The sequence below is a fragment of the Fringilla coelebs genome (genome assembly GCF_963513975.1).
Source record: "Fringilla coelebs genome assembly, chromosome: 4".
Lineage (NCBI taxonomy): Eukaryota > Metazoa > Chordata > Aves > Passeriformes > Fringillidae > Fringilla > Fringilla coelebs.
In genome coordinates, this window is record NC_140032.1 from 8,749,731 (window position 1) to 8,775,592 (window position 25,862).

The 25,862-nt window shown below is 36.1% G+C and overlaps 1 protein-coding gene across 1 annotated transcript in view; it reads right to left on the reverse strand.

The window, feature by feature from the left end:
* Positions 1-966: 966 nt before the first annotated feature.
* The window catches only part of POLN (DNA polymerase nu), a gene marked incomplete at both ends in the record, with an annotated part of 90,428 nt that continues 65,532 nt past the window's right edge, over positions 967-25,862 (reverse strand). The window contains 4 exons of the mRNA XM_084205111.1: positions 967-1,035; positions 3,889-3,950; positions 12,643-12,710; positions 23,395-23,473. Coding sequence (XP_084061237.1) covers positions 967-1,035; positions 3,889-3,950; positions 12,643-12,710; positions 23,395-23,473 — 278 coding nt within the window. The remainder of the gene's footprint in view (positions 1,036-3,888; positions 3,951-12,642; positions 12,711-23,394; positions 23,474-25,862) is intronic.

Below are 25,862 nucleotides of genomic sequence, written 5' to 3' on the forward strand. Positions count from 1 at the left end.
ATGCTGAAACATACTGAACAACTCTTAAAAGTTTTGTGCTTGGCTTTAACTTCTGAATAATTAGTAGACTTCAAGGACAATTTCATATTCCACAAGCACAGAGACAGAATTTGTAAAACAGTAATGTTATGAAACAAATCTCATTTGAAGAATAAACTCTACAGGAAAACGAATTACTAATAAAAAATCCGAACATTGAAGTAAAAGCCTGAATCCTAAAAAAGGATAAGGCTGAATCCTAATATTTATCTAAACAATATTTGTTATTATATCAGTAATAGAAATAATAGATTAGGCAAAACTGTAATAATTTGTCTAAAGTATGCTAAGGCTATGGTGCAAAGTCAGTTTGAAATTAATTGAATGGACAACAATCTCCTTATTTTTAATACATTTAAGCTTCTAGTTTTCTTTATCTGTTTTGCTCCAAAATTCTAGACAAAAATTAGGTTCATTAACTCTTTTTCTAAGTCTGAGGAATGGGACAGTTGATATGTTATGAACACCAAGCAGTACATTCTACTCACAAAATACAAATAAGCTGAACACAACAGTCAAGCATCTGACACAGTTCAAATACTGCCAGCTTATAAGTATTTCTACACAAGCACTTCACAAAATATTTAACATTAAAGTCTAAACATCTGTGTAACTCAAATATATTTGAGATGCTCCCAAAGGGTTAATACTGTCTTGTTTCATTTCTTACATGTAGTAATTTAGCTGTGAACAAAAGCAGCTCCCTGCTGGATACCTTGGCTAAAGGAAACACAATGAACTGGTAAAAACCAGTTTTATCTCACTGCTGTTGCCTAGGGCTACAGACAAAATGAAGTAAAAAAATTCACATGCAGAGTATTAGGTGCTTATGAAAGATCCAGCAGCGCTGTTGCCTAGTGATTCAGCCAGGAATCAGCACAGGCCAATGAGGTGTTTGGGTACTGAATAACATCCCCAATGACTGCTTTACATCTCCTGCAATTCTGTCATACACCCCCATGATTTCCCAGTGGTGAGAATCACTTTCAAGGGAACCTGTCAGGGAAAAAAAATAAAAATTTAAACAAATAAACACATCACATACAGCAAGATTACTCTTTTTGCTTTTCCCTTTGGATGTGATACTGCTCCAGATTACATGCCTATCCAATGTGAAATGTTCTTCATTTGTACTAATACTCAATTATTGCTACAGTTCTGATAAAAATACCCTAACAATTTAAACAAAGCTTTAGTTTTCAAATAGCAAATACATGTTGCTGAATTGCAATGAATACACTAAAGCAAAATTCATCTCATGCTTTTAAAAGAGCTACAAATGATGATTTTGATGTTTATCATCAGCAACTTTGTCAGCAATGCATAAAAATACTAGGGTTTTTTACCCCCTCACTTTTCAAGTTCTGGGGTATTTTTATTGTTGCTTTGGCTTAATTTCAGTTTGTTTTGCTGCTGTACACAGTAGATTTGTTGACATGAAAGCTGCCTCATTAGCATGGACTATATTTTGGGAAAAAAAAGCTACTTCAAAGAAAAAGCATCCTTTACCTCAAAGAAGAAAAAGAGATGTCTCCACATTAAGACTATATGTGTGCTCTACTTGAGTGACATTTTATCTCCCTATTAAGAAATAATATTCATATTTAAGGGAGCACATAACACATATTTAGTTGAAGTAAGTCTGCTGAAGGGGAGCAGGAGCATTTCACAAAAATCTTTTCATCTTCAACATCTCTAATCCTAAAAGACATTTTCCTACTGTACAGAAGGGTAAACAACATGAACAAAAAACCAGACGTTTTTTTAAAGATCACTCTCAATTTCTTCTCTGAGAACAAACTTTATGTTTTCTATCTGGCCCCTGTCATTGATCTCTTTTTGAGGCTTCAGAGGAAGTTAAGTATCTCCATGATGGATGTAGTCTAACATCCTGCACGAGCAGAAGCATGTCAGGATTGCTACAGTAATTTGCTTAGAAAAGGAGACCAAACAAGGGTAATGAAATGTGTATCTCCAATCCTTCCACTGCCTACTAAAAAGTCCTAATCTTTGAAAACCCCAGATAACTACTTATTGTCTAAGAATGTGTTTCTTTTCACCTACTAAGGCATAGTTGGTGTTTAAAGAAGAATTGTTGCTCTCATGGGAATGACATCTTGAATCCATCTGTTTAATGCATTTAGAAGGATTTGCCAGTGTGTGACAGTAAAACACCTTACAGAGGTGAATAACAAGGTGTGTCCCATTTGTCCACAGGACATTGAAACCTTCTACCACTTAATGGTTAGTCTGAAAAATGTAACACTAAAATGATATTCTACCCCTGCAACTAGGAACACTCTCAGTAACCATGTAAACATTTGTCTTTCCTAGAAACCTATAACAGTGCTTATATTTATTTCATGACCACCAAAAAGTCTCCTTAAACTTTTCCTATCCAGAAAGGATTCTAGTGCTGCTATTCGTTTTATATGCCACCAGTAGTACCATATTTGTTTATTTTTAAGAACCTTATAGCAGCATGAATGCCAGGTGTCTAATACAGTAATTAAAAATATTTAAATGTAATATACCTTGAAAAACACTCTGGCTTTTTTTTTTTTTTTTTTTTTTTTTTTTTTTTGCCCCCCAAGGAATTTGTAACAAAAGAAGAAAAGCAAACACAGGTGTACAATGTAAGCAACCAACAGAAATGCAGTTTGCCAAGCTTGGGACTATCAGTGCAAGAGATTTATAATTCCAGTGTGGCCAAAAAGTCTCACTGAACCATATTTAGTAAACAGGAATGTAAAATCTTACAAAGGTTAAGTGAACAGTGAGGGGGAAATCAGTATGGGAAGCAGGAAGACTAATTTAGATCTTGGATACCCTTCATTATCCTTTCTCAATTTTTGTGGGAAGGATGGGCTCCCTAAGGACCCACAAAGGGTCTTGTAACTGCAAGACCTCCAGAGAAAGCCTCACAAAGTGGCTGGAATTCTGCAATAGATACAGAAGATCTGCAGGAAGAAATACAAGACAAATTATCAAGTAGTTTTCTTTTTCAACTGTTTCCATGAGTGCAAGTCTGTATGTTGCAACCATTTCTGAACTAATTGGAATAAAGCTGTTTCTGTCCCTGAATCTTGTTGAGTATTACTGCTGAGGGAGTGACCTGGCATCACCAAGTACTCCATTTGTCAGGACACTGGACACCCTTGGGTTGTTGCTCCCTGAAGTTTAGGGATTCCCAGGAGCTTTAGCCTTTTACCAAGCAACAAAAGCTGAGCAGTAGGCTACAGTGACAGGTACCAGTTTTGTAGAGAGCAAAACATAACTATTTTATAATGTAATTACAATTAGGTCCAATACATAGATAGCTGTGTAGTCACTTATTCACTTTCTACAGATGTTGGTCTGGTAGATGATGTCCTCTACCTTTAGCAATGACCAGTAATTTTCTTTCCTTTGTGTGTTAGGCATCCACACAGAAATGTTAAATAGACCCATTTTCTAAGTGAAAATTACTGGAGAAAGATCTTTTGCAATATTTTTTCAGCAGTAATGAATGCCTGGCACATCTAGAAAGCCAGGCACATATTAAAGGGACATATTTCTCACTCTACCACACCCAACAGAAGTTTCATGGCAATGAATGAAATAGATTTTTAAATTACCAAATGCATTGCTACAACAATCTCACTTTCCAAAAGGGAGTATCCTTTCTTTCAGTTATTTTCCTTTGGAACTTTTATAGTCATTTGAGAAAGCAATTACTGTAAATACGAAAATGAAACGATTGAAGTAAAAAGCAAAATAGTTGTTTCTAGATTCCTAATATGATAATGATGATGATGTACAAAGCTAAGCATGCCTGAGAAAGAAATGGAAATTCAAAATTGTCCCTACCTTCAGTGGCACTTCCAAGGCTGTGGTTTCCTGCAGGGACTCCATTGTTCTTTTTACCAGTACTGTAAGGTAAATTTCAAAACCTTCAGCTTTATTTTCCATGTTAGAATTGTTTTATATATATATATATATGTATAAAATAGTTTTTTATTTTCTGTTGCATTAAAAAATTATAATTTACAACTTTTCCAGATTATTTTAAAGTGATATTTTATCTCTTGTGAACAGTTTAATTTTTTTATTTAAATCAAATTTTTGGGTAAAATTTGCAGAATTATTTAATTTATATATCCCATATATAAAGAAGTATAGCACAACTACATTTCATATAAAGGTATATAGAGCATGTGTGAGTGCTCAATTTTCAACTTCAGTGCTCATAACTATCTGTTTGATGACAATTTATATATTTTAATTTTCTTGTGCAACTATAAAACTCACTTTAAAAAAGAAGCTATGAAAAAAGCCCACAAGAATCTGAACATTAAAAAATATTTTACTCTTCAAAGTAAAAAGATCAGAGCCAATTTTTTTAAAAAATCATCCCTGTGGGGTAGTGGAGCTATCAGGACTCTAAACAATTAAACTTCAGTATAATTCTTGTAACTTAACAACTCATCATGCCATAACACTATGCTCACTATTACTGTGCAAATGCATCTATAATTAGTCCAAAACAATCATCTGGGATCAGATTTACCATCACTGCTCCTGCTAATTAGTGTTTTGCTTGACAAAGATTGCTGCTTCAACACACACTGTTCTAATAAAAATCAGGGAGCGGATCTACAGCTTTTAAAATGGAAGATATTTTTGGCTAGTGAAAGTGAAGCAGGAATACCAGGTGGCCCCAGAACCTGCCCTGCTCTGACAGGATGGGTGACTAAATAATGTATGTGGTCATGTGCCTCAGAGGCCTGAGAAGGAGCAGGGGCTGTGATATGAGCTGCCAGAGCAAACCCACATGATTACTGAGCAGCTTCCTTTGAAGTGATCCCTCACTACACATCACAGCTCTTTGGCAGCTGAGGTTAGAGGCAAAGGAGTGACAAGAACTCTAAGAAGCTGTGGATGTTGTTGCTCTGGCTGCTGCCAAAACCTTTTCTAATGATGCCAACAATGAAAAGCAGTCTGTAATGTTTCATGTCGTGTCATTGACACCGAGGCTGGCCTGATAATAATGATGAGGATAACCAGCTTCTGCCTGAACAGTGATCAGACCATGCTGGCTCACTCAGATTTGTGTGCTAATGAGCTGTCATAAGCTTTTCATGAAGTCCAAACTATGCAGTAACTCAAAGTATCAGCAGATCAAGTGCCAGAGCTGAGGAAACAAAGACATTTGTTGACACATCTACGTACAGCTACACCTGTACACTTGCTTCACGTTAGATTTAATGTAGTTCATGGTCCACTGTGGGACAGAACAACATTTTTCAAGAGCAGAAACAAACACTGCAATCCACAGATTGTGAAAGGAGAAGTGCTGGCCTAAATAATTACTCATTTGTAATCCAGTCCAAGTCAACATGGCTATTAATAGAGGAGTGTTGGACTGCCTCTGTCTTGAGAAGCCCACTCTGAACTTCAGCAAGCTGTCAGCTCCAGGAGGTCAGCAATGCAGCAGATGCTGGGGCACCCCAGCCAGGTGGGATGCCTTCAGAAGGCTCAGTGTGTTGCCAATCAGTCCTGGATAAACATTTTTTCCAAGCTATGACTACACAAAACTCTTGAGAGGATAACACCTGAATTCTGCACTTCTCACACAGAATCACTCAGCTCTGTGTGTTCCACCAGACACTTATGAAGGGCACACTCAACTCTGGGCAGCTTAACATTTCTTGTGTTAGATAAATAAACACCAACAGAGCCTTTGGGCCAGGAGAGGAATAGGTCTTTTTGACAAAACAGTTCCAACAGACAGTAAGAGATGGAGCATGAGTCAGCAGCATCACTTGTGGGCTGAAATAAGTGAGGGATATGACAAAGGCTGCCGTGTCCCATGCACTGAGTGAGACCTGTTTTCCCCAAGTTCTCTAGACCACTGAATTGGACTAGTTCTGTCCTGTTTAGCTGTTATCCCCAAAAAGGGATTCATGATGGCAGCAATGACTGCAACGTCTTTCTCTGTTGGTTCACACACTTTTTGCTCTAAGGCATCTGGCACAATCAGAGTCTTGCTGCATTCTTAAATACTCTTAATTTTAAAATGCACAGATTAAAGTGGCCACATCAGTGAACAAACCCAATGGTTCCTCATTCACTTTGACAACCATTAAAAACCTCTCCATGGGTTTGCTTCATTTTCTTCTTTCCTTTTTTTCTGTCAGTTCAGCTCCCTGTTCTCTTTCTCATGTCACACTGACTTTTCTCTACCCAGAGTTTAGTAAAGCCATTCATTTCAAGCAATCTGAAGTTGTTGTGCCTGCATTTCAGCCTTTTGAAACCACTCCTTTGCAAATATCAGGAAAAAGCAGCTGGATTGCCATTCCTGTTCAGTGGTCTGCTAAGACTGTAAACAGTGAAGAAGGAAGAATTTAAATACATTACAGTCTTTGCACAAAAATAAATAGGTATAGTGGCTGAATACATTTAGGCTGAAAATTTAAAGTTCTAGATTTTGGAGAGACAAAATTCTGGAATAGTCCTTAGTGGGAGTAATTTTTCATATGAAGATGATAATTTATAAAAGAGACCATATGGCATGGGGGTATGTAATCACAGGAAAGGTTCCCTTTAGTCCCATGTATATAATATCTGATTCTTCCACTATTTTCTCAAATCTCCTTGAAAATCTCCCTCTTTCTCAAGGCTCACAATAAATAATCAAACGTACACAACTATATCTTCTTTATCTTGTATACATTTTAGAGTGTAGTCACTAAAAAAGACAACTACAGTGTCTAAATAAATCTGTCTCTACCACTCTTAATTTTCTGTTTCTTTTCTAAGATTTAGACTGGAGACTTTGGGCATAATGATTATTTCTGTTCAGTCAAGAATCTAGTATATCTAGGGCACATAAATTATTAATTTTATGTTTCTTTACAGTCAGCCATGTACTGCAATGGCATCTGTAAAATGCTGTTCTCCCAATCTTTGCAAGTTATCCCTCAAAACCCATAGTCAGCAATTAGGAAAGCTGTTAATTATACTCATTTTGAAATGCTTTGTAAGGTAAGTATACATGCTAAAATATTGTGTATAAAAAATGGTGACAGCAAAGTTAAAAGATTATAGAGGAACTGAAATTTTAACATATGTTTTACCATATATTAGATTTTCTTGATACTGACCAGAATAAATATGCTTATTGAAAGTGCTGTGAATAGGAACAAAGATAAGACACGCATGCCTGCTGTGGAACAAAAGATTATTTGTCCCTATCAAACTGAAGACATTTTTCAAGTGCACTCACCTATGAAATTATGACTCCAGAAACATGTCAAAGCTGGTCAGACATATGATCTATGGAACAGGGATTTTTGCAAATTGAAAGCTATCTAGAGGCATCTTTAGTGTATGCACCAGTGTTTTTCAAGTTAGAAAAAGGCAGCTCAGAGGACAGAAAATGTCACTAACTTGTGATGACCAGTTCATTCTTTTGTTCTTCTGTTCCTGCAGTCCCCTTTTGAACATGTGCACATTTTAATGCAGTTGTCTCAGTACCAAGTAAGCATAAAATTGCAGCAGAATTAAGTGAAATTTCATGTAATCTGCATGTGAGCCAAAAATGTGTACTGGCAGATGTTAAAAAAAAGACTAAGATATTATTCTTTGGGTAGCAAGTGATCTTAATACCAACATAAATAGGTTTAATTTATATTGATTGTTGTTTTGCTTTTTCTTTTTGGTTGTGTTCTGCTATTTGGGTTTTTTTTGTTTTGGTTTTTTTGTTTGTTTGGTTGGCTTTTTTTGGCTTTTTGTTTTTTGGGGGTTTTTTTTTGACTGGTCATTTCAGTGTTCTTAAATTTAAGGTAAGGACTTCAGCTGAAATATTTTATACTTGGTAAAGTATTAGAAAAAGTGTTTCAAACTCTACATTGTACATGTATCAAAAATACAAAGAGATGCAGAAATTCTTTAATTCTATCAATACTGTATAATTATAAATGAATTCTAAAAAAACCTTTAAAAATTACTCTAATGCACTGTGATATTGAACACAAAGCACTGGAATACATCTATTTCCACAAAAAGATGTTATTTCAAGTACCAAGTATCTTTCATTTAATTATACACTAATGGATGCAATCAAGCAGAGAGAAAGGCGTAGAAGAGTCCACAGTAATTGCCACTGGCAAAGTTCACCTTTCAAACTCACCAGCTATTTATAGAACACACATTAGAAGCCAGATTCTACAGTTGTAACTACAGGTATCCCTGGACCGTAAAAAAAAAAAAATTGGCTTTTCTTTCCCACAAAATGTGTTTCCCCTTTTAGCTGAAATGCATTCAGCATAATCCAAGGCCAAAGAGGCAGTTCAAACACAGCATGGAACACCAGAGTCAGAAACAGTCCCCACAAAATGAAAAATTGAATTCTGCCAGTCCTAAATACTCTTCCAGAGTCTGATTTGGGGACAGACTGTCTACCTGATTACACAGACTTCAGGACTCAGAGGCACTGAGCCTTCTCAGATCCAAGAACCCAGTTTTTGGCATTCCCATAATATCATCTGCCTTTCTGCTTCCTGGGCTGCTGGAGAGCTCAAGATGTGAGGAAGCCAGATAGGCAAGCTGGCCAGAAACCAGGCAGATTATTGATGGTAAAGCTGAGAGTCTTCTGCCCAAGCAAAACGAATTTCTGCCAAATGTTTTGATTTGAACTTCCCAAGCACCCTCTAATAGGAAATTAGGATTTTAAAAAGCTCTTTTGCTGTCATGTTCTTGCCCTAAACAGAGAATTGAAGGAAACAATATTCCATATCATTGATGAAAATTGCACCATTCAGAGTACTATGTGCTTCATTGTATTTCAAAGTATGTCAAAGCTTGGGCAGTCAAAACCTTATTACAAATAAATGATGTTCTGCCTTGTCCATTCAGAGTGAGCCATATGTGTACTATAAAACTGTGGGCAATGGATTCTTTTTGAAGAAGGTATTCTTCCAAAATACAGATGAGACCTTGAGATGACCCACCTCATGCAGTACTTTGTGCAGAAGTAGATCAGAAAAAAAAAGAACACTTCTTGGCTTGTTTGCTTGTCCTCTTGTTTATTAGATTCAAAAGATTCCAAATTATTTGTGCATTATTAGATGCACTATAAATGGGATTTCTGTATATTGTAAAGTCCTGAAAATTCTTATGGGAGCATATGAAATCCTATGCAGGACAAAAGAAATACTACAATTCCTTGTGGCAATTTTCAGCTGCCATTCAAGAGAGTCTAAGAAGCAAAAGGACATTTTAATGTTGTGAAGCAATTCAAAAGAGACTCTTCCATCAGGGAAATGCTGCTGGGAAGGCTTATATCCCACATTAAGATCTAATGAAATAATACTATTTACCTTTATGTTCTTAATCTATAAATCTTAAAAATATTTTAAGTTTCATGTTCATTCTACAAACAAGAAAAAGGAGATATATATTTGTTGTTGCTTTCCTGAAAAAGTAGATCAGAAGCATGACTGGAATCAGAATGCAAACAGGCTGAATAGTAGGCCAGTACTTCTTGGATCACATTAAATGTAGGAGAATAACACAGCACTGAAGTGTAATCCATTAAAACCCTCAAACACTGCTCTTTAGCTTCAAGTCCACGTCCTTCCCTTTACTGAGCTGTACAACTGAGATTTCTCTCTGGATCATTAAACTGCAGGCTGGAAACTGCAAGTCAGCAGATTCTGTAATTTAAAGTTTCTGAATGGACAAAAGCTCATTAGATATGTAAAGACAAAGCTGACAGCTAAAGAATATTGGCAAATAAAAGCAAAAAGAGTAAGGATTTTAAAAAAGGGTGAGAGAATTTTAGGTAAAGAGATGAAAACTCTATTTGTACTTTCAAAGCACTTAAGTGAATTAGGAGCACACATCCTACAGACTCCTCTTTGGTTTAACTCTCAGATATCTAATCTGTTACCTTACTTAGCAGCTCCTGAAATAATTGGAAAATATTAGGAGAAAAGAGTGTTCCTATTTAGTTTCATCTGAAAGGAATCTAGGTCAGCTGTTCTCAGGCTGCTCTGCGATGTGAACTGAAACCATTCCCAGCACAGACTGGGACAATAGGGAGATGTGCTTCAGCACTCCAGCAGGCTGGAAGTGAGATGCCAGTGCAGATACACACTTTCTCTGCTATTCAGATCAACCAAAATCCTCATTAATGACTGAAGAATCACCAGCTTTGGACCCTTTTAAGACACCTTGAATTAGTTCTTCTACCAGTAGCAGAACTACTTGCAAAACACCGGGAAGTTGAAAGGAACCTTTGGAGGTTACCTGGTCCAACCCTGCTGCTCAGAGGGGCCACCTTGAGCTGGTTGCCCAGGACCTTCTCCAGATGGCTTTTTTACATCTCCAAGGATGGAGACCCCACAACCTCTCAGGGCAACTTGTGCCAGTGCTCAGTCACCCTGAGAGTAAAACAGTGTTGTTCCCTGATCTTCAGAGGGAACCTTTTGTGTTTCAGTTTTTGCCCATTGCCTCTGTTCCTGTCACTGGGCACCACCACTTCCTCTATGCCCACTCCCTTAAGATATATACATTAGCAGGCTCCCCTGAGCCTTCTCTTCTCCAGGCTGAACAGTCTCTGGTCTCTCAGCCTGCCTTCTCCCCCCAGACCCTTCATCATCTTTGTCACCCTTTGCTGCACTTGCTTCAGTCTTGTACTGGGGAGCCCAGAACCAGATGCAGTACTCCAAGTAAGGCTCTCCCAGTGATTAACAAAAAGGAAGGAAATCAATATCTCAGGTTGGTCTTTTGTGTAAAGAATAAGATAAATTATCATTCTTCTGTTCTGACAGGAGTATATCTGAAAGTTCCTGCAATGCAGAATTTCCTTTTTTTCTTTTACTCTTAAGGCAAAGTAGAGACAAATTGAAAATGCAATCTTTAATCAGAAGAATGAAACAAACTTCCGTCTCGAACACTCAAGTTTGGCAGCCAATGCAATGACAATTTCCAAGGTATCTCACACCTCTAGACTGCCCAGGTCCATTTTCTAAAGGTCATTTTAGCAACTTCAATTACAGGATTATAACTTTGAGGCACAAGAAGGAATTTACAGGTATGTTTGTTCTGCACCCTGCAGCCAGACCTGGAGATCAGCAAACTAATTACTGCACAGTGCATACTCTAAAGTTGAGTATTTGAACTGCACTCTTTTTTGCATTTTCAGAAAAAAACCCTCCAGGCATCATGTTTCCATAGTGGGATAATGTATTACTATTATTCATATGATAGCTAGAGGTTTTTTCTGTTATACTTGAAAAGTATTGATTTTCTGAATTTGCTACAAATTCCAGCTAGTAATGGAGAACTAAATTTGACCCAATGGGGGCAGAATCAATGATTTTCTATATGTATAATCAACCATGAATCATTTTTATCTTTTGGGTATAATATTAGCTCTATATTTTATGTAAATTGATGCAAAATAAGATAATAAAAATCCTTCTATGCTGTCCTACAGATGTCTTTCAATACACCACGTTTCCTAACTCTGAAACTATGTCACTTTTAGACATTACCTTTTCTGAACAGATATTGCAATTTCCTATAAATGGTATAATGGTTTTTTAACTTCAAATCAGATTTTAACTCCTGTATTTAGAGGTCAAATGCAAATATATTAACTTAATTCATTACAATGCCCTGAATATATTGAGCTGAAATATTTCCCAGGTAGTTTGTTTAGATTAGATAGAGTTTTAATGCTCTCATTTTGAACTAATATTCACAAGAGGGATCAGTGATGAAATGAGACTAATATAGCAAATTGCACTGTTCAGATGAATGCAGCACAGGATGATGAAATCAATTTTTTATTAAATGCTTGTGCTGTAATGGAAGGCATTTCTTGTACTGGTTAATTTAAAATATTTGTGACATTATGCTAATGGGTTTAGCCAAACATTTTGTTGAGCTTCAAACTAGGCCAACATTTGTGAATAAACACTTGGTGCCTACAGGAATAAATCCACAATTTACTGGAGAAGAGACCCAACAGTCTGCTATGTGCCCTCACTTGCTAAATTTGTACCAGATGCTGACACAAACTCTGGCTTAGGGAATAATGTCTGGAAGTAAGCCAGATGAGAGCATGGAAACATAGGCACAAACTTTTACTAACCTTAACCTTGAGAGTGCCATCATAAAGGTTTCTTGATATAAAAAAGCAGTAAACTAACTTAGAAATTGCAGTACAGTATAATCTTACATGAAGAATGGAATACTTCTTTATGTAACAGCCCCTAATCTAAAGTACTTCAAACTGGTTTCTTTCTTTCTAAAACCTTGGAGGAAATATTATTTACTTTTACAGGATTCACACAGTGGATGATGAAATCTTGATTAAAAAACTAAATACAAATAATCATGCTAATGAATTCCAAATGAGTATATGACATTTTATCTACATAAGAGCCAGTGGTGGAAAACATTCAGAAAAATCTGCTTAGCATACGTTTTCTTAATTGTGAGAATCAATATGCTTCTTCTCACTACATTAGTTCTTTATTCTCTGAGAAATCAGAGGATATAGAGAGTAAAAATGGGTGGGAGGGAAAGGGCAAGAGAGATTGTATTTACCTGAGAATTCCTTGATTTGAGAATCTTCTACTTCAAACAACAATTCGTCATGGATCTGGGCAATTAACCTGAAAAATTTCAGAGGCATCACATAATAAATGCAAACAATTTTTAATAGTGCTTTCCATTCATGGATAAGTTAAAGTGAAAATAAGCATCCAAAGAAAATTTAAAAATCATTAATGGACTTAAGAATTGCCTCTCCCTATATTCTGGAAACATGAATGTCATAGTTGTAAACCCAAATTGTGCTTGTCATTCAGGGATTTGATGACATGACAAGGTATCACTTAAAACCAACATAATTTGCAGAAAAATACAAGAAATTATGGAGACAGACTATGATTTGTTAATATAGCTTGGTTTTTTGAATAGGATATAAAGAAGTTCTTCCTTATGATGGTGGTGAGGCACTAGAACTGGTTACTCAGAGAAGTTGTGGATGCCCCATCCCTGACAGTGTTCACAGCCAGGTTGGATGGGGCTTGGAGCCATCTGGTCTAGTGGAAGGTGCCCCTGCCTATGGCAGGGGGTTGAACAAGGTGGTCTTTATGGTCCCTTCCAACCCAAACCATGCTGGGATTCCATGATTTAAATTAAATGTCACTTGTAGACTTTTCTTAACACCTTTTCTTAATAATTGCAGTTATTCAAGTAAATAATTCTTTACAAATGGCTGAAACATCAATATGGTTATGACTTATAACTTTTCACAGCTTCTTAAGATAGTTTCACACTGCCTTAAATTACAGTGTGACATTGACTAACAGTGTGGTGAGCTCTAATAATAGATCTTAAATTATTAGTCACTTACAACACAGTCAGAAGCAGAATGAAACAGATTAACATATTTTTAATAGGAAATTAGGACACAGGACACAAAAAAAGAAATAGATGAAAAGACCAGGATCATCTATAGCAAGAGAACACAGTTACATGAAAAGTTGTAATTTCTAATTCAAGTAAATTAATTAAAGCAAGAGTATCCTGATAACCATTGAAATGACATGCAAAAGTTACAAATCAGAACAGTGAATATTAAAGATGAATAAACAGTCAATCAATGGAATAAGTGAAAGTAATTGCATTTATTAAACCAGGGCAATAAAAACACAATAGACCAATTATTGTTTGTTCCAGAATAGTGTCTCATGCCTTCAGTCAGGATTAAAGCACCATATATCTTGAGTATTTGGTAAGGAAAAGTCCTTTCTTAGAAGAACTTACAATATACATAAAAACTTCATCATAAATTTATCAGGATTTAGGAATGAAAGAATAGGATTTTCAAAACCTCTCAGCATTGTAACAACTGATCACCTCCCCTCCATGATAAAAGTAAAACAGCAGGAGCAGGTTTGGACCAGAATTAAGTGCTATCTTATGTATGTCCAAAAACCTGTGGAAGCAATGAAATTGACTGAAATTTTCTCTCTGGACAGCAAAATAGACTTGATACAACTCTACATGCTCCAGTTTACCTACTGAATGCAGCCCAGCTCCTTTAGCTTAGCTCTCCATCCTGGCTAAAGGACCTTCCTGTTTCTCATCCACATCATCCTGAACATCCTGAACAGCCCACCAGCTCAGCTGCACTGCCAGTTAACTCAGGAGCTGCATGGAGCTGCAGAGGTACATCTGCCCCATCTTACACATCTAGTGATTAATTTGAAGTTCAGGACCATGTTCTGTCTACTAAATACAGAACTAGAAGTTGGCACTGCTGGTTCTCTGTCTAGCTCTCTGCTCTCCTAACCAATGCCGTCAGTTAGAAAATGGGAATAATATTTCTGAGGTCTAAGGAATGACTATTTCTAATACACTTCTATTTTCAAATTAAAGATATTACAGAGGATTTAATTAACACTAAACGTGATTTTCTAGGCTGATGCCAATAATGAAATAGTACACACTATTTCCTCCTTAATCTTCATCAAACAAGATAGATATTTTTTGATGATGTTTTATCTCTTTTCACAGAAAATAATGAGTTCTGGTCTTACAGTACAAGGCCACCTGCATTTTTTCAAGCTTGCTTAAGAAATAACACTTTCATGCAATATGCTGTTCCACAGAAGGAAGCAATCAATTTGACATCAATAAAGATGAAAGAAAAAAATCAAAGCAATTTGTACATTCAAAATTTACAGTTTTCACCATTCCCCTGCATGCACCCACCTAGCCACTGCATAGTCTGAGTGAAAGAAGTTTGAAAAAGCCCCGATACTGTTGCTTAATAGCTTAATTGAATCCTCTTCACTTTGAATCCTTCTGTATTTGAAGGAATATTGCAGTAGCAAGCTCCTCTCACTATCTTGAGCGAAAAGGTATGGCCAACTGGATTAGAAACTGCAAACCAGGCAGACACTAGTATATTTTTAATTCTACAGATGTTAAGAATGCCTTTGATTTAGAAACTAGGATTTTATTAACTATGTTCTTGCCTAACTAAAAATTAGGCATCACTTTTGATGGGTACACATATGATTTCCTTTACTCAGAAACATGACTTGCATCTGAGCATGCCAGTGATGTGGAACTAGAAATAGTGCTACAGCCTGGCCCTTCAAATGCAGAAATATTTATGTGACTGCCAGTCTGAACATGGCTTTTGACACTACTTTAGTGTGCCCAGCATACAACAGCCATCTTAACTATTATGCTGCACTATAGGATTTAAAAAGAAGATATTTTTCATTTTCTTAACACTGCATTGATCATTCTTCCAGTTTCCTATAAAGCAACACAGAGACTAAATTCTCAGGCCTCCAATAGATCAGCCCAGCTATTACTACTGTATCATAATAATATTAATGAATTATATATGCCAAAACTAATTAAACTGTTCTCAATAGATGTTTTTCATGGTATTCCATTTATGAAGCCATATTTTTAGAGCATATCTTTCTGTAGTACCAGGCCAGTTGTCCAATAAAAGAACTAATGAGGATTTTGTTTGTTACTGGACTCCTCTGTTCTAAAGTACAGAATTGGGAGGTTTTCCATGCCTACTTCAAACACCTAGAAATAATTACACTATTGAACTGACCTCAACAAAACAGCTGTTACTTTATTAGTGGGCAACTGTATTTCTCTTTATCATTAAAGGAAACAACTTTCTGTCTAAACTCAAAAGAAGAGCACTGTGGCATGACATGCTGCAGGCTCCAGTGTAGGTATGTTCACTAGAAGAGGCCAAAGTAGGAGAGGGGAAAAATGAAAGACAAGATTGTCATAGTAGTCTTCATCAGAAGGAGGTTTTTAACAGCAACAGGCAGTGCTTCAGGATGTTAGAATGTGCCAAGAGATGCTCAAACTAATTAAATTCATGCTGCTTCTACAGACAAGGGACTAAGGCTGGTTCTGACCTAGATGTTCTGAACTCACACTTGGAAAACCCCAGCTCTGCGTGGTGGCTTTGTGGCAGTGCCACCTCCCAGAACAGCTACCTGAAGTTAGACAGAGATTAACCCTCTGTACATTTTTGTGATATATTTCTTGCATCACCAGGGAAATTTTTACTGCTGTTAACAACACACCCAAAGCATAACATGGTTTAGCTTTCCAGATTGGTCTGTAGAAAGATAATATAAAAAATAAACCACCAACAGTTTAGTGGACTTGGCAGTGCCAGGTTAACAGCTGGACTCAATGACCTTGGAGGTGTTTTCTAACCTGATTCTATGTCTGTTTTAATAATTTGAATAGAAAATAAATGAAAATAGGGTATAAAACTGGGCAACTGGAAAAGCTTTAAGAAAGAGGGTTTGATCATCATGCATAATGTAGCAAGACTCAATGATATTATAGGTCTTTTCCAACCTAACAGATATTATAATTCTGTAAGGAATTGAGGGCACCTTATTCTGACCAAGAGCCAAGCTGAGAGCCCAGACTAAAGTTTAAGATGGTTCCTGATGGACACTCCTACATCTTCAGAAAAAAAGTGGTGCAGGACAAGGTCACAGGTCTGATTCTGAACTAGAGCACTCCAGTGCAAAATTTCCACAACAAATGACATATTTTATTTCTAACTTCAATATATACTGAAAATTAAAACATATTTGAGCAAGAGATTTCCCAAAACAAAAGGATGGTTTTTGGAGAAGGAGAGAAGATTAATTATTTGAAATCCATCATAACTTAGTGGTTGGAGTAAAAAATTCTAGTGAAAAAAAACTATAATAAATCTTGATAATTTAAAACAATGTTAGCAGTTAAGTATTTATGTAAGAACAATAAAAATATAAATATTTAAGAGTTACTAAAAGTACATCACTTTAAATAGGGCATTAATGATCACTTGGTAGAATAAACTTTGAAATACTTGTTTAAAATATTATCTAAATTTTAAATATTTTAAAATTTTAATATTTTTAATATTTTAATATTTTAGTAATTTAAAATATTCTTTAACATATTTTCTAAAATATTTAAAAAATATTTCTTATTTTCTATTCTCACAAGGTTTTCACCTTATTTAAAAAAGCACTATGTCTCTGACCAGTGAAATGAAGGTCATACAACAGTATCAGATTTTATATCCCAAATATTAATATCCTTGTCTCTCATCCTATGTTCTTCACCTTTTTTGATATAAGCAAATCAATCAATAAAATAATAATCCAACTAGTAACACCACATCTTTTTGTTTTGAATTTGAAACCTATAAATGCCTAATAGGATAATTCAAAATTGCAGATATGGGAGTACACAGTTAAAAGCTATATGTAAAAAGTTTAAAAATAAACCCCAAAAGCATAAAAACTGTTAAGTGGGTAGGAAAAAAAAGATTAAAATAATAAGGTATTTTTAAATCAGAGAAATGGGGAGAATATGGAAAAAAACCAAAACCCCATCCATCAAAACCAAAAAACAAATAGAAATATGTTTCATCTTTTTAAAATGAAAATAATTTAATCACTTGAAAAATTGACACATTCACAGTTAATAAATTAATATTTAATAAAATAAAATATTGACTTAAAAGGCACATAATGAAATACTTTGCCAGAAAAAGCCAGAATGGCTGCTCATGTAACAAACACTTGCATGGATATCAAGAACATTTAGAAATGATGACATACAATGATTTTGAGGGAAGACTTTTAAATCTTACGTTTCAGAACTTAGATTCATCCCCAGAAGCAGAGGAAGATGAAAATCTGCAGACAGACAGGCTACTCTCTACAGATCTTACACCTCCCTCCTGGAGCATCTGCTACTGGCCACACTCAGTGATAATGGAGCAGATGGAAGCTGGATCCAATTCCTCTCAGAAATCTCCATCTTCCCTGTACTGAAACACTATTCATTTATTCTGTGGTACTACTAACACTACCTGTTGTTTAATTGTGTCACAGTTTCCCCACAGAAGCCCACAGATTCCAGGGGACAGAATTGTCATGTAAGTAAGGAAGAAGATTATTAGCATATTGTAATATTTTGTAGAATTTTCCCTTTTTAAAAATTTTTTGAAGCTGCACCTATGTGGATTCCTAATGTTGTAATGTAAAAGTTATAGCTCAGGATGCATCATCCCTGAATAGATGTTACTTGCATTAATTTTAAGCTACCTCTTTCAGTGTTTTCATTATAAAGACCAAATTATTTTAACATTTTAACCATAAAAATTCAGCTAGCCTGTGAAATGGGTTTTCTCAGCAGCTACATCACGAAGAGTGGGAAACTGAACAGATGGCTAATTAAAGATAATAGAATTTTTGGATGTATCCAAAATGTTTGAAAACATCAAAAATCTAAAAGGTGACCTACAAAAGGGTTTTATAAACGAAATATATTTATTTGTGTTGAATGTTTTACATAAAGGAATAGTGAAAAACCTGCTAAATCATGCATGTCCTTTTTGGCTGTGATACTTCAGCATTTTAAATGTACTTGGCTCTTTCTATAAAGAATAAATTAGTCTGATTTGCTCTGGCTCACTGAGCATGAAGTGTTCAGGTAACAGCTCACCATCTTGTGGATACATGCAAAATACTGCTTTGGTTGCTTGAGGAAAGTGATGATTTTTCTAAGTTACAGCTTGCATAGAAATTAAATGTTATTTGGCTGCTTTGGGAGGCAAAGAGCTACATATTAGACATCAGCTATGGAGAGTGCAATATAACCTCAGAAGTTTCCTTCAGCTACAGAAACAAAAGCATTTGTCTGTGAAACAACAGGCTTATTCTCCTCTCAAGAGGAATGCAAAACTTATCTTTTCCTTGTGGTTCAATTTCTGCAGTATTAGGCTAAAGATAAAAGCTAATCATCTTGCTAGAGTTAATACATTAAGGAAGTTTGGGCACATAATGAGTGGGAATTGTGGGCAGAATACCAGAGCAAAAAGTATTTATTTGAAAATCCTGATTAACTGCTAGAGAAGAAACATGAGTAAAATCAGTTCTCTAACTCCTGAAGAAACAGATAGATGGTTGTAAGTTTTATGCTCCAAAATAAAGATCAACACACATAGCAGCAGCACTACGAATTTATTAAATTTTTTTGTTTGAAACTATGATGCAATCAGGAAGTTTGGTTTATTAATATGCCCTTTTGTATGAATCTGAGAGATTATAAATTTATAAAGTAATAATTATTCAATCCCTACACATCTTATAAAAATGCTGCTAGGTTCTTGTGTTGTACTAAAATTGAAAGCCACTTTCAAAAAATTAATCATTTTTGACTGATGACATGACTTGTATCTGAAAAAAATCCAGGCCACATAAAACAATACTTGTTGCCGGGACATTAAGAGCTGTTTCTAACCAATTTAGATATCTGTAGAAGAGAGTTGCATTTACAGCTCACCAGCACAGAAAATCATTAGCTTTTTTAAGATGTTCCTTGAGGAAGAGATACAAAACTCCAACATCCACTGCTATTGAAAAGCAGCTGGGACCAACCAAGAAAATAAACCCTTTGCTTTTATTAGCTGGTGGTTTCTCCTTTTCAGATTACTCATTCATATTTGGCCTGTGGTTGAACCTGTCTCTTTAACTGGGCTGCAGACACACTGAGAAGTAAAGCTGTGTGTTTGTGGCACAGGTCCAGGGCTGAAGGAACAATAATTTCATGCAAAAGCAGATTTGGTGGATTCACACCAAATTACTCAATAGTTCTGTAGATTTGTTAAAATTCATGTGCATGTTGTTGAGATACTGACAAGTCCATGTAATACCTGGTAGACCTTGGGTAACATCAGTGCTTCTTCAGCTTACAAAATGATAATATGTACAAGCAATGCTATAGGCAGCAATTCTTCCCCAATTTGCCAGCACCCTTCTTTCTCACCAAGTTTCTATGTGACTCTCACTACAGTCGCACAGAAAAGAACTATAACTGCCCATCTGAGTTCCCCAAGTTCACCTTTGCACTCTCATCAATTCCATAAATCTTTCTTTCAGCTGCTACTGTATGCCTTGATCTCATTTGAAAAGTTTCTCTGCTATCGTCTGCCTGCAGGAAACATTGTGAGGAGGTTCTGTGGATTGCATCAGATGGGTAAAAGCTGGCACTTCAATAATTTATGCTAGCAGCACATTTTCAGTGAGCAACTTGGCCAGCAGCAGCAGAACATCTAAAGAAAGATCTAGGTAATACAGGAGAAGTCTGAAAAATTTTGATTACTTGTCAGCACCACACAAAATGCAGAGATATTAAGACTGATGCCAGTAGTCAACCCATACTAATATTAGATCTGTATCATATATATTACATTTAGTACTATTTCTCCTGATTTCTGTAAAATTGCTTCCAAATAATTGATTGATTTCTTATTGTCAACTGCATAAGCTGCTAGGCTAGTATTTGAGGTAGAATATAAAGAAACATAAAGAGAAAAATGAGATTGTTGACAGAATTATCAGTCACACTGGAATTTACTGTTTCATCAAGAACACCTCTCTGATGAAGCATCATGAAAATGTAACTTGATCACCTTCCCTGACCTCCAAATACAGCATCATATGTGCAAACAAGAACTAAAAAATCAGCTGACTGCTAGTCACACAAAAATGAAGCTTCACATTATTGGGTCAGAGCTTGTTCACTGCTGAACAGCCTCCAGCACAGGAACAATGAATGCAGTGTTGAGAGTGAAGATTGCAAACATACCTGCAAACTAACACTAAAAACTGTAAGACCTTATTTAGAATTTTTTTTTTCTCTATTTCTAACAGAATGTTGAGTGTTAGCCAAAACTTAGCTATGCTTAGTAGAATACTGTCTCCCAGGGTAAATGTTCATAATCACTTCTAAAGCATGTAAAAATGATATTTCTCTTTGATATGCTGTTCAAAGTGAAAACCCTGTTTCCAAAATTAGAAGTTCTAACAGGGAAATAAAGATACTTACAGGGGTATGAAGATAGAAGAAAAGATAGTAGTATGCTATCTTTGGAATGAATATGATCTGATGGAGTGATAATAGGAGATTGATTATATTTTTCATTTTGGAAGAGCTACTGTACATTCCCACTGTTACAATAGCACCAACTACATCCACACTTCCTTTCAACAATATTTTTCAAAAGGCTTTATAAAGGATGTTAGAATCATTATCCTGACCTGACTGATAAGAAAATCAAGAAACAGACCACTGAAAAAAAACCTAACTGAATGTCACCTGGCAGACAAGCAGAAACACAATATTTCAAGTTCCAGTCCCATATTCTTTTGGCAAGATCCTCCTGATGTTTTCAAATGCCACTGTCCAAGCAGGGAAGTGTTTACAGAATTTACAAAGACATTGATTGTGCTTTTCTGACAAGCCTGAACTGTAAGTACCTACTAAATATTACAGCAAGGAGCCATTATTGACTACTAAAACACTCTCCTCTAGTAAAGCCATCCAGTTGTTAATGGCTGGCAGAAGTTCAAAACCCCTGTTTAAAACAGGCTATCCTCTTTAAATGCCCTTGCGGTGCTGGTCTTTCCCAGCTGTGACATTTATGATAGGAACAAGCAGGATAGGCAGTGATATTTTTCTGTTATCTGGTGTAGCCATTCCCCTATGCTTTCACAACACCAGGAATTTCAACATGTACAGCTCCAATACTTCCCCATGTCGGCTACCTCCATGCCATTTGGTGACATTACTTCTTTAAAATAAATAATTTTAAGAAAGAAAAACCCAAGTAAAATTTTCTGTTGAGAGAAAAAAAAACATTCACAAGCTTAATCAGACATGATGTTAATAGCAAAAAACTTTGGCTTTCTCAGAATTACAATAAACAGGCAGTTGCTGAACCTAAAGATCTGCGTGCCAGGCAGGAACTACAAAATGTAGTATGTTCTTTGCCCTTGCACCACCTCCACTTGCCTCCTCCACTAAAAGCTGTTAGCTGCTCCTCTATCACTCATCTAACTCAGTTATGCCTTCTACTGCTACAGAAATTTTCATCCATGCCACAGCTGACAGATTCTGGGCTCTTCATTCAGCTCAGGTAGCAAAATGAATTATAATCATTGCAGACAATCTGCCTGAAAGTGTACAATGCAATATGTGATAGTGCATCATCCAACATTTAATACATAAATGTATCATTGTCTGAGTGCAGGCAGGATCTCCACCAAAGAACAATTTCCCTTTTCAGATTTGTACTACAGGGTCACTTACTTTATTTTTTTTAATAATTCAATGGTATTTTGCTTAAAAAGTTGCAACATTTAAGAGCCACTCAGAAGTTGTTTTATTTTTAGCATAGGAATGAATCCAACTACTTTGAATTCAACAAATTGAACTTTTTTTGTAATTAGAAATTGTATTTTCAAACACTGAGCAAATAAGACAACACTGCTGTGTGTCAATGATACACACACTAACACACACTAATTACTTATAGGATTAGATAATACCCATAATTGCCAAGTATATTGAGAAGGACAAACCCTATTTCTTTGTACTGAGCTACACACCCACAGAAGTCCTCAATGCATGATTGCTACAGCTAAATTGTTATCACCCTTTCTAGATGACAGCAGAAACATTGATGTTCTGCACTACTTGCACTATTCTGCTTTTGTCTGAACTTCTGCTGCACCAATTCATGTTCTACTGGATTGTGTGCTACAAAATCTTTGCATTACCAAAGGTGAGAAACCACTTATTTGGGTTTTTTCCTACATATTCGACTTCAAAGTCTCTTTCTCTTGCAGCAAATAATAATGTTCAATGGCTGTCTGGACCAACTTCTCCACAGGAAAAGTAGACCTCATTATTTCTTCTACTGGCATAAAACTCTTTGAGGACATTCTGTGATCTCCCACCCAACTCTGAGCAGTCACAACAGAAGAGAATCATGATGACCAAGCTTTTCTTTAAAGAAAAGCCATCTATACAAGAATGAAAAAACGTTCATTTATTTTGCTTGAGCACTGGTTTCCTGATTCCTGTTTTTTTTCCCAGCCCATTGAATGTTCAATTCCCACTGTACAATACACTCACATACAGGAAGGATATGATCAGTGGGCTTGATTTCAAAGGTGCAGAACTACCACTGAATTAGATCTGACCGAGCTTAAATGACCCTGGGGCACTTCAACGCCTTGGGATGCATTTACAGATCCAACCATTTCAGCACAAAGATATAACTTTCAGTGTATAAAACCATTCTGCATGTCCTTGCTTGTTAAAAGACTCAGAGGTACACATGGTAGTTCTAGAGCTCTTAAAATGCCAGAAAAATATACATTTCAACTAATTTTGTTTTGAAACCAAGCAGTTTTTCGGTTATTCATTACTAACCTGGCTGTTAAAGTTGGAGAAATGACAACAGAGGCAAAAATCTTCACCATAGCCATTTTACAAAGATCAGCTGCAGAGCCTACAAAAGAAAGTGATCTGGTTTTAATTTAAAGCATGCAAAAAGAAAATTTTCTTATTGGAACTATGGCACAGGAACAAAAAATATTAGAAGATTCTGAATTATAAGAATTTTGTAAACTAGCAGATCCAATTAATGTAATATGTGAAACATTTTAAGATTAATAAACAACAGAGGAAGTAATTATATGTTAATTAAAACTAGAAAATAACAATATGAAATCATGTGCTAATTAAAGGTGAATTTGTCATTCTCTACTACATGTTGAAAAATTGCTTTCTATAAGAAAGGTATGAAATTATCTTTCTCTAAGCTTTAATTACAATTTATCTATTAATCAATTACAGTTTAATGTCACAAAAGGTCAGAACATTGTTTCAGTGCTGCATTTCAATTCGGAGCCTTAATTTTACACTTTTCCATATTTCCATGTATATGTAAAGTATATTCATTACATTACAGTGTTAAGAGCAGTGGTGCATAAAACAGTGTCATAGCACAGAATAAATGACACATTTCTGGTCATCAATAGGCAGAATAATTCTCCAGGCCTGCAGTTTGGTGAAGGGCTTTGTTCTGATCCAAACATTTTACACAAAAGGTTTATCTGATAAAATATAAAAACAATCCTTTGAGTAAAGAGTAGAAGCCATAATCCTCCTTAAATATTAAACATCCTAAATGTCCTAGATCAAGGTCATTTTTACAACCCTGTAACTCAGTGAATTCTGAATGTTTTCTTCCAAATGATTCAACTTTCAGAATAGGGGCAGAGAACAGCCAGGTAGACAAGGGTACTCTGCTGAGAGATAATCAGAGAATCACAGAAATCTCCAATCTGAAGGGACCCACAGAGATCATCAAGTCCAACTCCCCAACTCCCTCCTCCCTTCAGGACTCTAAATCTGAACCATATGGCTGAGAGCATCGTCCAAACACTTCTTGAACTCTGTCAGGCCTGGGGCTGTGACCACTGCCCTGGGGAGCCTGTTCCAGTGCCCAGCCACCCACTGGGTGAAGAGCCTTTTCCCAATGTCCAACCCAAATCTCCCTGACACAGCCTCACACCATTCCCTGTAGTGACAGGTCCTACAGCTGTCACTGGAGAAAGGAGCTCAGCACCTTCCCCTCCACTGCCTCCCTTGAGGAACCTGCAGACTGGGATGAGGTCACCCCACAGCCTTCTCTTCTCCAGGCTGAACAGCACAAGGGACCTCAGCTGCTCCATTAAGCCTTGTCCTCAACACCTTTCACTGTCTTGGTGACTCCTCTGTGCAGTCTGACAGTTTGATGCCCTTCTTCTATGAAGGCACCCAAACTGCACGCAGGATGTGAGATGGAGCCACACCAGGGCAGAGCAGAGGGGGACAGTGACTGGCCAGGGAGGCTGTGCCTGATGTCCCCCAGGATTCAGTGGGACCTTTTTGGCTAGGGAAGAATATCTAAGAGAACAAGGACAAAGGCTTAACAACATCTCCTCTTTCTCCACAGTCATCTATGACAAACTGCCCCCTCTGGATCCCATGCAGAGACTCTGTTTTGCTCATTAACTTCAACCATGCAGACCCAAAGCTGATGATCGAGATGGCAATGTCTGACTGTGGGTTTAGCCTCAAATACCTCTCTTGTTTTCCTGTTCAAATAATGTGGCAAATTACTCAACACATTGCAAAAAGGGGCAACTGATATAAAAAGTAAAAAAGGCTGTTTCAGCAAAGATAAGGTAAATATCTTAGTGATTGTGAGAATAAAACTATACTGAGCATTTAGTCCATCACAAAGATATGTTCTAGATACATTCCTTATGAAACATTGTAGAGTAATAAAATTTGAAAGGCTTCTCAAAATATTTTTTTACTGAAATATGATTTTTAGAGGTATCCTTTTTTAAAAAGAAAATAATTTCCTTTTAAAAAAGAAAATAATTATAAATAAATAATTAAAGATAAAACAAACTGTTTGCTCCATGGGAATAGGTACAACTGAATAATAACTGGAGAATAATATGCTGTACATTGAGGAAAACTATTGAACTGGGAAAGTTTCAAAATAAGAAAAAACACTATGAAGGAAGTGTGAGAAACCCAATTGCAATAATTCAAAGCTGTAATTCTACATTCATCTCAATATTGTCATACATCTGAAATGTTCTGCTATCAGTTGCTGATACCAAAATCAAACTGTAAATTACTTATATTAATTAGACTACTAGGCATAACTATAAAACACATATTAAATGCAGTTTTAGTACTAAATGTGACAAAAGGTTTTACCATAATTTAGAAAGTTTTTGTAGTCTTCAAATATTATCTTACAGCTGAAATCTTCAAATTAAAATATATGGTCTATATAGTCTAGAATTAATTTTTTAATAAAATTTGGGAATACT